This window comes from Varanus komodoensis, unplaced genomic scaffold (assembly GCF_004798865.1).
Source record: "Varanus komodoensis strain SLA01 unplaced genomic scaffold, ASM479886v1 scaffold13_3, whole genome shotgun sequence".
In the NCBI taxonomy this organism is placed as follows: Eukaryota; Metazoa; Chordata; class Lepidosauria; order Squamata; family Varanidae; genus Varanus; species Varanus komodoensis.
Window position 1 is genome coordinate 16926663 of NW_025335409.1, and position 17661 is coordinate 16944323.

At 42.4% G+C, this 17661-nt stretch overlaps 1 protein-coding gene across 4 annotated transcripts in view; it reads left to right on the top strand.

Annotated features, from left to right (window-relative positions):
• The window catches only part of SEMA3D (semaphorin 3D), a 180419-nt gene that overhangs the window by 63998 nt on the left and 98760 nt on the right, over positions 1-17661 (top strand). For all 4 annotated transcript variants that reach the window (XM_044423327.1, XM_044423325.1, XM_044423328.1 and 1 more), the window contains 2 exons: positions 8146-8306; positions 16751-16813. In XM_044423327.1, the coding sequence (XP_044279262.1) occupies positions 8146-8306; positions 16751-16813 (224 nt within the window). The remainder of the gene's footprint in view (positions 1-8145; positions 8307-16750; positions 16814-17661) is intronic.

Sequence of the window (17661 nt, forward strand, 5' to 3'; positions counted from 1 at the left end):
GCTTTGGCTGCTAGCTTCACCTTGCTCCAAGTCCTTATTCACGCCTGCCTGCCAGCCCACTTACCTGCCTCCTGCCCCAGCTTGTTCCTTGCTGCTAGCCTGACTCTGATACCTCCACACATCCTCCCTGCCATCTTGCTGCTGAACGTGGCTGTCTTTCCAGTGCTTGACCTTTGGACCGTGTGCTCTTGGACTGTGTTTTAAGTGGACCTTGTTCTCTTGCTGGCTCTTGACCTCAGCCTGTTCAAAGATGTGCCTCTTGCTTCCGGCCCTCCACCCTGCATCTGCACCCTGGTCCCAGTGTCCTGACCATAGCTGCCTCCCACCCATCTCCTGGACCTTGCACTTAGAGACCTGCTCTCTGTTACCAAGTAGATCATAACCAGGGAGATCAGGGCAGGCTTTAAGGTTGGGCAGGCTCTCCGTATATCTTCCACAATGAAAGCATGGATTTGGAGGACTTCAGCAGTTGCTGAAAGGCCCAGAAGATGCCCAGCTGTCATCCTCTGGTGTTACGACTAGGTAACATTTCTGTTTTCACAGCTCTAGGCTGACAGTAAAGCAGGATGGTTATCAGTTCCTTGTTGCTGCATGTGGTTAGTGGGCTGAGTCTGACTTGGAGATTCACTAAGTTGTGCAGAAATTGAACATGCTGAACATTGTGGATGGTGTCGGTTTCAGTTCAGGAGCACAGAACTTATTTGAACCCCAGAGCTAAACTGAATTCCAGGAAAGTTGGAGGGAGGCTGCATTCCAGTGGTGGGCGTGCTTGAAGGCAAAAGGGATGGAGCCAAAATGCCAACCCGTCTTAAAGTTTCTCAGCCAAGTTGCTCTCCCAGTTGCTCAGCCCAGTTTTAGCAAACTGGGAAGTTCATATTGTGAGCCACTTAGGAAGGCATCGGCAATTATAGGCAGCCTATAAATATATGTATATCAATAAATAAGAGGAAGTCCATGCATGGCCATGGAACAAAAGTTACACACACCTCACTGGGTGTATTCATCAGGTACTCAGATCCACATGTGTGACAATGTGGACTGGAGCCCAGGGGTCAAGTCCAGGGAACCCATTGTATATAGAAACATAGAAACACAGCAAGTCAGAAAGGGCCTCCTGAGCCATCTAATCTGACCCCTGGCTCCAGCTGTCTCTGCTCATGACATGCCTACCATGTGCATGTCCAGTCTATCCTTGAACACTCTCACCAATGGGGCCTCATCCACCTCCCATGGAAGCTCATTCCATACCCTTGGGGTCCTAACTGTCAGGAAGTGCTTCCTGGCATCCAAATTGAACCTTGTTTTCCTGAGCTTTGCTCCACTGGAACGCATCCAGCCCTCCTCTGCAGGGGAAAACAGGTCTCTACCCACCTCCGTGTGGCAGCCCCTCATGTATCTGTATGTCACCAACAGGTCCCCTCGGAGTCCCCTCTTCTCCAGGCTGAAGAGACCAGCTCCCTCAGTCTCACCTCATACGACTTTCCCTGCAATTTGGCCACCATTCTTGTGGCCCTACCATATCTCTCCCTAACTGATGTGTTCACAGCCCTAGCCTGTCCCTATTTCCAGTGCTTTGAAACACAGGAAGGACATTGTCCAGGATCAAGCGCAAAACTTTTGTAACCTTTCATGCGGACAGTTTTCATGTTCTGAAAAATAAAAAATCCCAACTCTCATTTTTTTGCTGCTTTAGTAACAAGGATGATTTTGCTTTGTTTGGCAGTCACACAAGAAAGATAAGCTTCTTAGAAACAAGGGAACCTGTGCAAGCCCACGGCCTGGGGTCTTCTTTGTCATAACAAATGTTTCAAATCGGATACATTTTCATTTACAATGTTTAAAGCTAATTATTTAGCTTGGCTTACATGGAGTTTGTGAACTAGGCCTGTGTCTTTTTCACCAACAACGCGAAGTCACAAAAGAGCATTTAATCATCTCTATAAGAATAATAATACTTCTAAAAGTGCTATTTATGCAGCTGTGTCTTCAGTCAAAATTTGTTTGGAAATATCATGCAACATTAAAGGGATAGCCGTAAATGCTCCAAAGGAACTCTTTTGTACTTGGGTTAACCTGTGTTGCCTTTCAAGAGAATGGAGTTAATGGCTGTGCTGCTCCTGTAATGAGAACTAAGTGTTTTATTTTTCAGGAATGACCCCCTTCAAAGAGGTCTAAAGTTCATTTTTGTGGAAAGTCATTAGAATCAGTTCTGCTCAGCTCTGATCAAAAGAGTTAATTATTGTGGGTATGGCAGAGACGGGAAGCCAAGGGGTTGTTGTGTGATCCTCTTGTGTGGAGAGCTCCTAATTCATCTTGTAAAGTTATTGTTAGGGCTAAGCCAAAATTGCTCCCTGCTTTTCATTTTGTCTTCCATAAAGATGGAACTTCTTTTTAGCTCTTGTGTCTGCAGGACCACAGAACTAGTTGCAGATCTGAGGGAGCTCTGGACTGTCTAGCAGGCCCCTTCTTGTATCAATGGGTGGCATGCAGGCATCACCTCCAAATGGATACTTATATGGATATTCAATCTGCCTTTTTGATGCCTGTGTGTAGCTGCTAGAAAGTTGTATGCATTTCATGTAAATTCATCTTCATATATTGAAAAGGGTGATGACAATGATTAATTAATTAATTTCCATGGGCACTACATTTGAGATCCCGTTATTGGGAATGCCTGTAAAAGCTGTGCTGGAGATACTTTGAACAAGGCTTTATTGTGACTTTGCTATGTGGCCAACATTGCTCAGTTTTGTGCGATGTTGTTTTCTTCCATGTGTGAGCCTTAAGGTTACGTCAAGCCTTATCGTTACGTGGAATCATGGAGTGGTAGAGTTGGAAGGGGTCAGTAAAGCCATCAAGGCCCAGCCCTGCTCAGTGCAGGACTTCAGACTGAGAATCTAATGCACAGGTTTGGGCAGTTATTATTGTTGTACATGGAGGCAGCAAGAAAAATGCCAACAGGTACACAGGCAGCGGGCAGTGTGTGCACAAACCAGCCACTCAGACTTGCTTAGACTCACTTCCTGCCAGATGCCCATATGACTGCTTCATGTGAGGTGGACTTAGAGCAGATAGAAAGAGGACTGGGCTGCCGAGCCAAGAAATCTGAAGGTTCCCACTGCCAAACCAGATTCTTCATGCATTGCTACCTGCTATTATGTTCAATGGTCATGAAAGCTGCAGAGGCCAAAGAATCTACTTCATACTGCAGATGATCAACGAATAGGGGAAAACCTACCATGAATCATTAGATTCCAACAAGATCCAGCTTAAAAAAAGGAACTGCTGAAGGGAATTTTCAGTATATTGCTAACCTCAAATCTCATTAGTTCTTCAGTGTAATATAATAATATGATCTAAATAATATACCATTTCTTTTAAACTAGACTTGTGGGTGAAACACACCAATGACACTACAGCTTTTTGCTTCGAAAATGGAGACTGAGAAGGAGAAAAACTAGAACTATGTCTGTACTGCAAATGTATGCATATTCTGAATGATTTTAGCTGACATGGTTCATCCCCACTGCTCCTGGAAACTAATTTGGTGTAGGTCATGACAGTTTCATGTTAGGGATTTTATTTTCTTCTCAGCAACAATTCCAGAGGTTCCCTGTGGAGAAGGAATGGCTATAAAACCAGTGTAGGTATGCCCAGAAAAAATATAAAAGGAGAAAAACAGACCTATCATATCAGTGGAACTTCATTTTCTTCTGGTAACTTAGATCATTATGATCTCATTTCAATTTTGTTATACTGGGCTATAAGAGGGAATATATTCCTATGAAGAGATGTTTCTCTTTAGTAAAAAATAGTTGGTCTGAGTAACTTAGAGGAAATACAAACTCTAGTAATGTCTTGCCAAAATGTAGTAGGCCAGTTTCTAAACCTATCAGTAGTACAGAGTGAAAGTCTAAAATTCCAAGCTGTTTGTAGGACATCTGCCTTCCAAAGGTTAAAAAATATGATGTTGTTTTCAAGAGACCTTAATTTAAACCTCTCACTACCATGCTGTTTCCTTTTTCTCCACTGTAAACCATGTGGGAGGTGTTACACAGTGCTTCAAACTTCAGATTAAGAATGAGATCATCAGTGTGCATCCCAAGTTTGATTGTAGCCTTACAAGGCTTGGGAAGATGTTGCATCATGATGCATGGGATATCTTTTCTTGCCATCTTGGAGTTTCTGTGGTTGAGCTGCTGTTTGAGCCTGAAACATAGCTTGAGATCTATTCCTTCTGTGCCTAAAGAGGGTTTGAATTTGATGAAGCTCAGTATCTCTTCCTTCTGAACACAGCCCCTCTCCCACCGTCTCCCATCCCTGGTAGCAACCCACTTTGAATCTTAGCGGACTTTGACAAGCAGCTGTTCAGAAGGAGAAGAAACCCAACAATTCTGCTGAGCATTTCTAGAGAAACGATGGCTTGGAAAAAATGGGGAAGGATCCATTCCCCCGCCCCCCCAAGACAATCTCCATTCTCTATATATTCTTTTTATTTTTATTTCTGGCCCCTTGCATCTCTAGGTATACCCTGAATCTGGCTATAAAACACCATCCTAAAACATTCTCAGAAATATTTCCTCCATATCTTTATATCCAAGAGAGATAATATGCCAAACATTCAAATATACAAACAAACATAGAATACCAAAAACTGGCAAGTGAAATCAAAGGCAACTCATTTCACTCAGCCAGTTTAAAACATTGGACGCTGCCTTCTTAATATATTTGGCCTATCCATGAATATAGAATTTAACTCATGACAAAGCAGAAGTGGTATGAGTTTATAGGTTTCTAAATTGTACCGAGCATGAGGAAATCTAAACATAAGCTTTGATTTTCCAACATTCCAGTCTTTTGTTTTAATTGTGAACCATTCCTTGCCCTTTACATTTTCCTTGTAAAGACAGACATTTTATGCCATTGCTTGTGAGCCTAAAAAAACTTCTGTCTTCCAATAATTCATTGTGTTTTGGGGGCATTTTATGAGATGTGAGAGTTGGACCCACAAACGGTGCGCTGAATGCCCAGATTCAAGCACTGCGTCTGAGGTTAAAGGTGAAGAGTAGTTGGGTTCTTGCCCACCCTCATTACTCTACCTCACAGAGTCAGACATGATTTGATTCAGTGTCTGCACCAGGCAGAGACTGGAGACTAAAACAGCAATGGTTTTGTTGAAATACACTGGCCTGTAGAGGTTCATTAATCTCTTACTTTGTTGGAAAGAAAATCCTGCAAATTATACCTGATAACAGCCTAGAAATCCCAGTGCTGTTAGCCACATCCTACCATATTATCTGCCCACTCCACATTGGCTAAGCATTGCTTTAAGCCTGGGTGTTTTGTTTTTGTTTTATGCTGTCAGCCTGAGTCAGTTCTCTGAGCTAGCAGTCACTGGCTGAGGGCCAGCCCTGCCAATCCATGGATGGAGGGAAGCATCTCAGGTTGCAGATACTATGGGAAGCTCTGGCAATCTCCTGGTCCTTCCAGCTGTGCCCCAAATCAGCCCCCTTTCTTGGAGGACATGGTCTGTCCCATGTGACCCAACTGCACCCTCTAAGCTGGCTTAATGCCCTTCGAAGGGAAGTTTAGCTGCCAGTCCAGTTTGCTTCTGTACATGGAAAAGAGGTGAGAAACATCCTGTCTCCTGCCTCAGACCTGTTTTGCCTTGTGAACTACTGCCAATGGACCTGGCCACTTTAGAATCTGCTGCTTTCCATGCTGTTTCACTCCCTGACCTCACTAATTTAAAGGGTGTCAAGGGACAGGTTTAGGATATCATCATCATCACCACCACCATATTTATTTTTTAACCATTTTCCAGAGACGTTAAGAAGATTCTGCAAGTTAAATTAGCCAGTGCACTCTGAGATAATACAAGGCAGATTCATGTGTTTATATCACCATTTCCTGCTCTTTGCCCCTTTGTCCTTGAAATAGACAATGCTCGGGAGGAGTGTAGCTAATTATTTCCTTTCAATGGCTCCATCCTACCTTTCACTTGCATGTAGTAAAACTGTAGGAGCTCACCCCAGTATGTGAGAATGTGACACACGTTTGTTGATTTCCTTAGTGCATTTCCAGTTGGCAGGTGCTCAGGGAGTGTTGGTGTAGATATGATTCACAAAGCCACATGTGAAGACATGGCCCATTATTATGTGCAACTTGTTCTCCTACTTACAATTGTATTGCATAGAGCATAATGCCCCGAGACATGCTGGGGTTCTTCTGCAGCAGCTCAGAGATTCCAAGGACAAAATCCATGACTACAGACTAACCTTACTGCAATCTGGGTTGATCTTCAGCATTGCACAGCTACAGGGAAAGCTTTGACCAGAAGTAGATCCACGGGTGCCATATACAAACAGCTGTGCTCCAATGCACACTCTCCCAGGGGCAGGGCTTGGTGCACTAATATTCATTCTCTTCCTCATGCAGACTACACTTGCTGGTGGGACCTGTACTTACAGGAGGGAATGTGACACAGACTGTGGAAAGCACCTCTGCAATAGCTGCAGCCTTTTTCCTAGGGGATTTCTGCTGCTTGGATGAATCAGACCAAGCAACATCCGATCCAGCTGTCTACAGCAGTAGTAGTTGGCAGTCAGCTGCCTTTGGACAGGCCACAAGCAGGGCAGAAGTGACACTGCCTTCCTCCGTTTCTTCACCCCAGGATTTGATACTCAGCAATATAGTGCTTCTAAAGCATAGAACAGCCCTTTCTCCATCCATTTATCCATCCATCATGTACTACTTCCCTTCATTTGTTTATACTCTCTCCCCACTATTTTATCCTCATGATGGGTTATTTCTAACATTGAAAGGAGTGGGACTTTGGTTGGACTAGCATTAGATACAACCCACTGGACTTACAAAGTAGTTAGACTGAAAGCTGAAGGCTGGTCTATGTGTGCTTTCTTAGGAGTAAGTCCTTCTATGTTCAGTGAGATTTACTGTCTTGTACAGATGTTTAGGATTGCAAACTGAGCATGTTTCATGGCCGTGGAGAGATTTGAACCTAGAACGATCATAATCTAATACCGTTTAAATCTGCCGGTTGCAGCTAAGTAACATGACTAATCATAACCACTGAATTTTACAGTTCTTTTAAATCCAAGCTGTTGTGGGTTCTGCTGTGAAGAGAAACTGACTTTTGCCACTCCTGAAATGACTGCCTGACAATCTTATTGTATGACCCAAGTTTTTTATAAAGAAGGGGAAATACAACTTCCATTATGCAATATGGGCTTGCTGTTTTTGGCAGCAAGTTTGGGAATCACAAAAGGACTGTGGCTTGTTAGTTGTTCAGTGCATTGTTGTCATATTTTTACTGCTAGGGAAAGTGAACTGTGCTGGCACGAAAGTACCTTGGTTGATTAAGTACCCAAATAATATATTAGAAAGCCGAACACTTTCAGCTTAGGGGATTTCTAGAATTTGCCTCAGGTACTAGAATAACAGTGCTGGAATGGTACTATCCTGGGCCAACCCTACCATGAGGCCAAGTGAGGCAGCTTCTCAGATGCTGGGGTGGTGTTAAGTAGTGATGATGTGTGGGAGTACAGAACTTGTGCCCCGTAACCTGTCCTGTGCCCCCCGCAAGCTAGTCTGCTTCCCCTGGTGCAGTGGAAGATGCTGTTCCATAAACTGAAGCTGAGGTAAGATTCAACTATCAATCTGGCCAGCTTCTGTACATGGAATGCAGGAGAGGCCTCATCTTGCTTTTTCTCAGGAAGCAAAGTGTCTGGGGTAGTCCTGCGAGGCCCCTTGCCTTTTCAGGGTAAGTGTTTGTGTGCTGGCTCAACCCAATGTACACAACAGGCATAATATTATAAACTTGAGTTGCCTCTTCTTTCTACACAAGAAATACACTAAATGATTCCCGGTAAGGGAGATGCTGTAATCTCTTGACCACTTTAGCCCATCAAGCCCTATAAGGAAGGAAAGATGTGCATGAACTTTGTCAAAGAGCGTACTATGCTAATCTACCCCCCACACCACTCCATCCTCTCGGAAGAAATGTTGTTTGCTCTGGTAAGTTATCTTAACCGGTGAACATCATGCTGGGAGCATATATTTATAGAAGACACCAATGAACCATATGTATACATTTTTTATTCTGAAGATTTCTTCTTTCTCTCACAGACTTGCTGCTCTCCAACAGCTGCGTTCCATTCCTGGGCTCGGCAGAGGGCCTGGATTTTCGAACCCTGCTGCTCGACGAAGAAAGGGGTCATCTGCTGCTCGGCGCGAAGGACCACATTTTTCTGCTCAGCTTGGTTGACTTAAACAAAAATGTAAAGAAGGTCAGTTTATAACCATGGATATATATTTGTACAATTCAGCTGATAAGTTTGTTTTTAACCCGTCGGCCTCCCCACTTCCCACATGCATTGAGTGAAGAGCCCGCACAGTATGTCATGCTCCATCGGAAGGGTTTAATCACCTTACCTCCCGTTGTTACATGGTTTACTTTTAATAAACTGAGTTTGTCAGCATGCATGACCTCTTGTAGCTGTAAAGTAATAGAATATGACAAATATCAGTTGGACTTTCCCTCTCTGTCTGGCTAGAATGTAAGCAAAGGGGAACATCTTTTTCCTTCTTTTCCCATTTATGATCACAACAAGCAATGCTGTAAGCCACAGTCTCATCTCACACCTATCCACCCCTGTGAAGGCTTAACTGGCTGAAAAGTTAGACCATTTAGAGCAGGCCTTCTTGCTTAATCACCGTTTTAAAATGCATTTTAGAAATGTTGCCAGCATGTATGTACGTACGTGTACATGTGTGCGTGCGTGCATGTGTGCACATGTATAAGCATGCCTTGAAGCATTTATTCAAGCATGCATTAGCATAGCTTATCCTTCTCCAGGTTTTTAAAATGATCCTCCTTCATTCAGTATTCAAAGCTATTCTAGGTTCCTTAAGCGTTCATTAAGATAAACCGAATGCATGATGATTCACTTTAATTAATACATTTAAAAGATGGGAGTAGGAGCATTAGCATCCCATCCCCCAACATTATTCAGGCACTGGTTCACACATGTACCTTCATCACTCATGGTTCGTTGCGAAGAGATCTGACTTGCCAATATGAAGGAGTCATCCTTGATGGATAACCCTGGATTGAACTGACACCAGGTGATACAAAAGCTCTAAAGTATATTCTTCACATCTAGCCCAGGGGGTTGTTAGAGTGGCCTGGGGGGCAGGTGGAGGTTCCTCTTTGGATTGATTCCCTAGGTGAAAAGAACAGCTACAGTTCTCTGTACCTGAAACTAATTAAAACATTGGGAAAGTTTCCAGCCCACTCAGTTTCTTAAAATGTTAGTTTCCAATTGCTTATTTAAAGTAGAGCGCTAAAAAAAGTGGTCTTCATCCAGAGTTTGAAGCAATCCAGTCTACTTCATCCAGTAAGGAAGGGAATGTGTGAACAAATGTTCATTCGGACATTAGTTTACCTGAGATACAGAGCGCCAGTGCAGTGGCCCTGATGGAGAAGCACCGTGGGTTGGGTGGGGACTGACTTTGTGGAACAAACCTCTCCGCAGAAGTAGCATCAGAACTGGATTGGGTGGTTTGAGAAATAATGAGGATAGTTTGGGATGTTTGACTGAACTAAAGAGGTAAACAGGTAAAAGTCTTGTGCTTCCTCAGTGACAGCTTCCTGCTTTTGCATTGTGAAGTCAGTCAAGTGTTTGCCTGGTCTTCCCTTCACCAGGAACAGACAAATCTATCACATTCACTTTAGCTTACTTGCTCATTTTCCAAAGTTAAGCTCATTTTCCAACCATTTGCAAAACTGTTTTACCAATGTTTAGCTTTGTTTCTCAAAATGCATGCTTGTATATGTTTTTAAGCAGATTTTTCAAATTATATGCATTCATCTAGGCGCCTTTTCTGCACACATCTCCATAACATGCCCATTTCTGCTCACCCTTGTCTGCACCCTGCACTATGCAAAGTACTGTTGTATTCATCTTTTGATCAGAAATGCCATGAAAGTGTGGATATTGACATTAACTATCCTGGTTAATATGTGAGTTTGGGCAAATTTACTATGGCTGAAAAATGTATTATATGCTCATTATTACTATTATTTATAAGTATTGGTTCATTTGAAGAAAATGAAGGGCAACACTTTTGATGGTTATTCCAGGTCCGGAATCTGGATTAAATGAGAGGAAGAGGGATAAATGTATTGAAATCACCCATTTTAGCTTGAGTGCAAAGCAATTCAACTATGTTCAGCCAAAGTTTACTTCAAACATTTAGGAGGAAAGTAACTCCCTCTTTAGTTATGTATTTACAATGCACAAACATTTCATTCTGTAGATTACCATATTGTACAAAGGCTTGCAAAATTTTCTAGCAAATAAACAAACAGCTGAGCAGATCGTGTAACTTCTGCAGCCCCTGGTTGCCCTTGGCTGTGGTTAGGGACTTGCAGAAGTAAATTTCAGTTTTTGTTTACAGTGTTGTGGCAGAGCCTGTCTGTGTCTGATAAGCTTCTCTCTGAGGTTTATCATGGACCATCAATGCGCAGCCACGTATTTTAAGTCCTAGAATAGGTAAGCTGCTCTTGTAAGCCATTTTACTTCCAACATGATCCCAATGGGATCTGTGGGTGCTCAAGTCTTTTGGCAACCAGCCTACTTCCTTAAGTCCCTTATTGTGGATTTATAGGGCTGGCTTTCAGAATGTCCATCTTTCCCTTTAAAGCCTCTTTGTAGTTGAACCGCTGATCACAATATATGTAGCAGGCCTGGTGATTTTTTGTGTATATCAAACTCACTTAAAAGACTTCTGTGCTTGAAAGGTACTCCCCAGTAGCAAATAAGTGTCAGAATGTGGTGTTTGTGCTGAGCTGTGTTTAGACTGACAGTAGTTTATGTTGGCCAAGTGCCACCCAGCTTTGCTTCAGGCTTTCCTCTATGTGACAAAACTGTGCACACTGGGACCTACAAGGGTTTGAAGCATGTCCTTTATGCTTCTTGAAATATAGCGACATCTGACAAAGTAAGTTCCATTAACAGGGAGCCACAAGGGATCCAAACAGTAAATTAGAATATTAAATGCTTTTCTGCAAATGATATTAGTTTACATGACTTTGAAGGAAGTTGACTGGAAACACTGCTCTTTGATATCTGAGATGAATACAGTGGTCTGGAATGGGAATTGGGCTTGTTGAAGAAATAAGATTGCTTTTAGTGTTAAAGCCTCCACTTTTTAAATTTCATTTTTATACAAATCCAGCAGAAATAGGTGTGCGTACACGAAGAGAGTTGACTTGAGTGTTTGCTCAGGGACTCATTGACCAACCCAGTCTCCAAACCAGAGCTGTCAATTCTTGAACACTGATACGCTGAGCTTTTATGAACATTATCAAAATATAAACTAGAGACAGGCATATCTGCTTATGAGTTGGTTACAACTCACCCTTCTTGTGGTCTGTCTAGTTTCCAGCCTGCCCACAAAATTACTCCCCCAAGTTAATGATATTGCTGCAGTGGCCTAGTGAAGCATGGTTAGGTAAGACTATCCTTAAGTGCCATGTGGGAAAAAATATCCAACTCCACTTAAAATATTTATCTTGAAATATGGTTAGTTGCATATTTTTATGAGAGGCCATGCTGTTCGGGAGGGTAAGCAAGGATACTTATCATAGTGGAATTGCTAGCAGATCCACCCATGTCTGTTGTAATGAGTCTGCTATCGAGGAGCTGCAAACTTTTGACACACTGCCAACATTCAGGCACTGTGAGTGCTAGGAGCTTCAGCCACATCTGGCCACAGAGATAAATAGATCAAATTCCCAGGAACCTTCCTCAACATAAGCTGTTTTGGTCTCCCACTCTGCACAGAGGGATGATAGATCATAAACTATTGCTCTTCAGAGCATCTTGGGCTTAAAATGTTGGGCACCGGAAATAGTCCTCTCTTGCTTTTTAATCATATTGTGTAAATTGCTCTTCTTGAGAGTTCTTTGCTGGTGAGGAAGTGCTCCCCAAAGAAAGAAATCTTTCTTCCTTTTCAAGGTTTTGTGTTGCTGTTTTTCTTAATATATGGAACAATCAAGTTTTTTTTTTTTACTTTATTCACACAATTTACTAGGAATAATGAAATCCAGCTATGTTGCAAAGGAGAAGTAAGAGATGCAATTAAACAGAAAAACAATAAAGGGAACACTAATTTAAAAGCTTTTAAAGATATTTTAGCAGATTTCAATAAAGGTATTCATAAAACTGTCCTATCTTAATAATGGTACAATCGGGTCTGCTCAGAAGCAAGCTCCACTCAGTTTGGTAAAAGTGTCTAGGAGTGCAGCATTAATGTATTTCTAATGACAACTAGTGGCTTAGGAATGTAAGACTCCAGTACAAGAATCTACTGTGAAATAATTCAGATCAAGAGTTTATTAGCTCTATACTGGATTTTGTTAAGATGTCAGGTTAAGGGTGAAAACCTAGGCAGAAAAAAATCCCTACAGCTGCCAGCATGTCCCAGCCACCTATGGGGACTGTAGCCTATTTTGGCCTCAGTTTGTATGGAACTGCATACTTAGATGTTCATTCAAGTGGTCATTTTAGGACTGGACTAACGGACATCATCAACTGACACTATCTTATAGAGCCAAGAATCAGTTTTCTTCGCACTGAGTGCTACATCCTCTCCTGCCTGCCCAAGCCAAAGAATCACCCCTCCCCCCGCAGGTTTAGACATTTGGAAACCAGCAAGCTTCCCAGCACGCGCAGCATAAACAAAGCCTGCAAGTCACATGGAAGAGGGATGCCGTTTGCACAGTACTATGAGGCCCTGCCTCACAGGCCCTGTTCTTTGTGGACCCCTGCAGAAACATTGGGCATAGTTTCTAAGAAGTCATACTCTCTCCCCGAAAAGCTGGCTGGGGAGCAGAGCCCAGCTAATCCAACAGATTCCCAATCCCAAGATCTCCGCATGTTGTGAGCGGAGCCGGCTGGTGCCGGAGGTCAGATTAGATGGCCTGAGAGGCCCCTTCTGACTCGCTCTGTTTCTATGTGTCTAAGATGGATTCCTAACATATCCCTAGTTTGCTTGTCCTGGATTTGGGTCTGGGGTGCGGGATAAAACTCTCAAGAGCTACAAATCCTGATGGCCATATGTTGCTTCCAGTGTCAGAGGCAGCATACTTCTCAACACCCATGGCTGGCAAACATGAACGGAGAGGTCTGCTGTCCTCTTGTGGGATTTCCCTGGGGTCTTCTGCTTGCTTGCTATGTGATGCAGCAGGCTGGGCTAGATAGACCATCCGTCTGATTCTGCGCAGCTCTTCTCCATATGTTCTCATCAGTCAAGTCAAGTGAAATGGGGATTTTATGATAAGGAATATAAGTTTCTGCTCTCTCTTCTCTTGAAAAATAACCCCAAGGACCACCTGGATGAAACAGCTGGAAAGAAAACCATCCTTGTAGCTTACACTTATCAGATGTATCATTCTGTGCTTTGTTTCTGTATTTGTAGGGCTGTCATCCCTCTAATTGTACAGATAAATAAATATGCTATGCCTCTTAGGAGCTATAGAATTCTCCAGGTGTACATAATACAAGAGTCTCTCTGGTCGCCTCGCTGTCAACCAAAAACCATGTCACTTAGATAAGAATGTGGTGATGAAGACATGTTTCCATCCTTTTCTCAACTGCTTGACTCTAGCTGGCAGGACAAAGGATAAGCAGGAGGGTCTGAGTTTAGAGTCCTCTGTCTACCAAGAATACAATTTTAGGATTCCTTCTTTCTTCCTTTTAATTCAGCCTGTAATTGCACATCCACTTACCTGGAAGGCAGCCCCACCGGACTTAATGAAATTTGCTTCTGAGTAAGCCTGTATAGGATTCTGCTGTGATGGAATATTAAAATAATGATGGGTTAATATAGTAAGCCTTGACTCATTTAACTATGGGTAAGATTTACTGAATTTAATTTGAGTAAATATTGATTGGATTGTGCTTCAATGCGATGCCCATTTTCCTGCATCTCAGCCTCTTTTTTAAGACCACCGCGCTTATTACTTCTGTGCAGATGCACATCAGGACCACACTCTAAAACTGCATACATTTCTGTATGAGTCATAGAATTGTAGTTCTGAAAGAGAAAACAAATGGAGCAGCTCCTTCCCCCTCGCAGCCGAGGTAGAGAGAAAGATACTCGTTGTTTCGCCCTGGTCTCACAGCGGCATTGGAGAAGGCTTAGTGGGCAGGGAGAGGGGCAGGCAGGAGAGACAACCAGTGCCACAAAGATATGAGGTAGCCCCTGGCACCTCTGCCTCCTTCCCTCCCCAGCTGAAGTGCTACGTCCAGACAGCTGAAAGTAGCCATCGAGATACTTTGAGGAGTGGGAGAAAGGCAGAAGCAGCCTTTGCTTCCACGGTCCTCCAACTCCACAAAGAATGCCAATAATCCTCCAAGTTCAGAGGGTTACCAGCATCCCCACAAGATCGGACCGTAACTGATGTATAGCTTGATTTGGCCAGAAGTTCTACTGTGTCCAACAGGGCATAATATTGCTGCCTTGATGTTTCATCCTAAATTATTTTATTAATGACATATATTGAACTGTTTTAAACATCATAATAAAATATCTTTAAGATCAAATACTCGTAGCTAGAAAGATGATAGATAGGAATGAAGGAAGGAAGGAAAGACGGAAGGAAGATAATATTTACTTATTTCTCTTTTACAACAGAAACGCCTGCTGCTACAAGATAAAAATGAACAGCAATGTGGCGTGAGTGTGTGTGAAGCAACACACTTTTTCAAATCTAAAAGCTGTAAAAATGTCACAGCTCTATAGATTACTAAAAGAATGTAAGATTAAGCTCATTGTGAATTGTCTATTTGGTGAAATAAATAAAGGCTTTAGTCTCTGGCTCTCTAAAATATGCAGGCAGTCAGCAGAAGGACATAGAAGCAGATGCTTAGGAAGAGAATGATGTAAACCACTTTGAGTTCTTAAAAAAGTGTGATATAAATCTAATAAATAAATGAATGAATAAAGTGTAGCCCATCCCCCAGAAGTGATTAAAATATCCCTGTTTAGACAAACATATTAGTAGTGGAAGGATGGAGTTTGTAGCAGATAAGGATCTTTGAAGATCTCATCTGTCTTAATTTTATTTGTCTGGAATGATGCACAAAAAATTGAAGAAGTCAGGGAATAGATAATTCTTGCTTTTATTTTTCTAACACCTGTTGTGAAATAATTTATATCCCAGATTTTACTGTGTATAAAAATGAAGCTCAGTTCTTGCAGGCAATTGAGTAACTCTGGGATGGAAGATAGACTTAAGAGCAGATCTTTGAGCAACTCTCTACCAGGCCAGCTGAAGTATCTTGGACCCATTGCTGAATGCCTTTCAGAGGTCATTAGAGCTTTGTTGGGCTTTCCATGGCATGCTTTTAACTGTAGTTATTTCTTTGATGCTGTTCTCCTCCCTGTCACCTCTCTTAGTGTCATCACTGGTTCACATAAGTTGCTTATTTTGTGGTGGTGGTGATTATGATGATGCTATTATGGTTTTACTTTTACCTTTCTTTTACTTTTCTTTGTATCTCATAAATGTCTATTTTGGAGGCTGCCTTTTGAGGGCTTTGTCACACAAGGCAGGCTACAAACATTGGAAGTAAGTAATAAATCCATGAGTTAATCCATTAATATAAATACAAACAAAAGGTCAAATGCCTGTTCATCCCCGAGCCTCACTGGTCTGTCTTGGGAAAATTGTGAAATAGGTCAAAATGGAAGAATCCCTTTTGCACGGACAGAAATGCATCCTGAGCATGGATTAGAGAAAGAGCAGAATACATGTGAGAGGGTGCAGGGCATCCCCCCACCCTGGTGCTTTCCAGATACTTTGGATTGCTCCCATCATTGGCCATATTAGCTCAGGCTCAGGGTGGTCCAATCCTTCTGGAAGGGCAATGCATGCAGGTTTGCAACAGATGTGTACTGGCTTCCCATTTGCGGTAATATCCAGCATGCTGCTTCACGTAGCCATCCCCATCATGAGGCACACTGAGGCGACATCTTTGGAGAGCATGGAGTGGTGTCAAGAGGATGGATGACAGTGTGCGGCATGCTACACCCTCAGATGCAGTGCAGGATGCATCAGGGCTGGCCCAAAATATTTTTCTGCCTGAGGTAAAGCACAAGATGGCACCTCCTCCCATTCCACATATGGAAGCAAAGCAGATTGGCAATTAAATTTTACTTTGATACTGAGGGCTGCAGGGTAGCTTAGGGAGTGCAGGGCAGAGTACGATGTGAGCTAAACACAGCTCTGTCAGCAAGCTCAGGTGGAGTGGGCAGAGGGCTGTCACTGCTGCCCCTAAAATCTGCCACCTGAGACAGTTGCTTCACTCTGGCTTACGGCAGGAATGACCTTGCTTATGGCCAGTGCTGAAGCAAGAATCAGCTGCCAGTCTGGTCATCTCTACAGAGGATACTGCTTTGCATTAATTCTAAGGCCAGCTGGGGAAGGGAAATAGAGATCATGGCAAATGCAATGCCAATCAGTCCCCAAAGACAGAGCTATGCCCGCAAGGAGATAAGGTCGATCAGGGAAAGATTGTGCTCCACATTTACTTTGCTTTGAGCTCCTTGGAGGCCAGGCAGGAATACAAATGTGGCAGATAAATAAATGAATATATAATATAGTTCACATTAAGTGCGATGCAACTTCTAATCCTCAAATCATCCTCTAAATACATTACAGATACTTTGGCCTGCAGCAAAGGAGAAGGTGGAATTATGTAAACTGGCGGGGAAAGATGCCCATGTAAGTACAATAAAATGCTTTCAGTTCTTTCAGTGCTGGTTAAAAATCCATGTATTGATTTATATTTCCAGGGGGCGGTAGTGGCCATGCCTCCTCTCTTATTTTATCTAGATAAAGGGCTCTCATCTTGACAATTATTATTATTATTATTATTATTATTATTATTATTATTATTATTATTATTAGAACATTTCTATGCCGCCCCTTGCTGAAGCCTTGGGGCGGCTTACAACACAATAAAAAAGACAATAGGATGTATGTGAAGGCAGGCTGGGGGTACTTCATGACTCTGCGTGCTCACCTGGCCACCCTGCCTAGCTTCAGCAGTGCGGTGCCATTTTCCCTTCCCCACCCAAGTCACGACATTCATTTCCACTATAGCAACAAATGGAAACCATTCATTCACATGGGGAAATTAAGGAGATGCATTCAGGAAACCTGTTGAGTATGTGTGTGGGACTGAAAAACCTCCTCCCACTGCAGTTGATCCCAACCATTAAAAATGAAGCCTGTTTATATTATTTACTTATTTGAAAAGTGCATAAACCTTAACCTCATCCCAAAGAGGATTTCAGGTATACATGAAACATTCCTAAAACAATGCAATGCAATATAGAATCTAAGCATTAAAAAATCCAGAGGCACTAAGCTATTTCCACCAGCTAAAAATGTTGATGTCTCTTTTGCTCAATGTTGTATGATTTTGTGTGTTTATTGCTTGCATCCCATGTTGAGATTATTGTATAATGAAAAATTTCCAGGTAGGAAATGTCTTAAATAAATAAAGCTGCAAACTTAAACCAACCTTAATTATATTTAACATAGAGGTTGTTTTAAATGCCCATGCA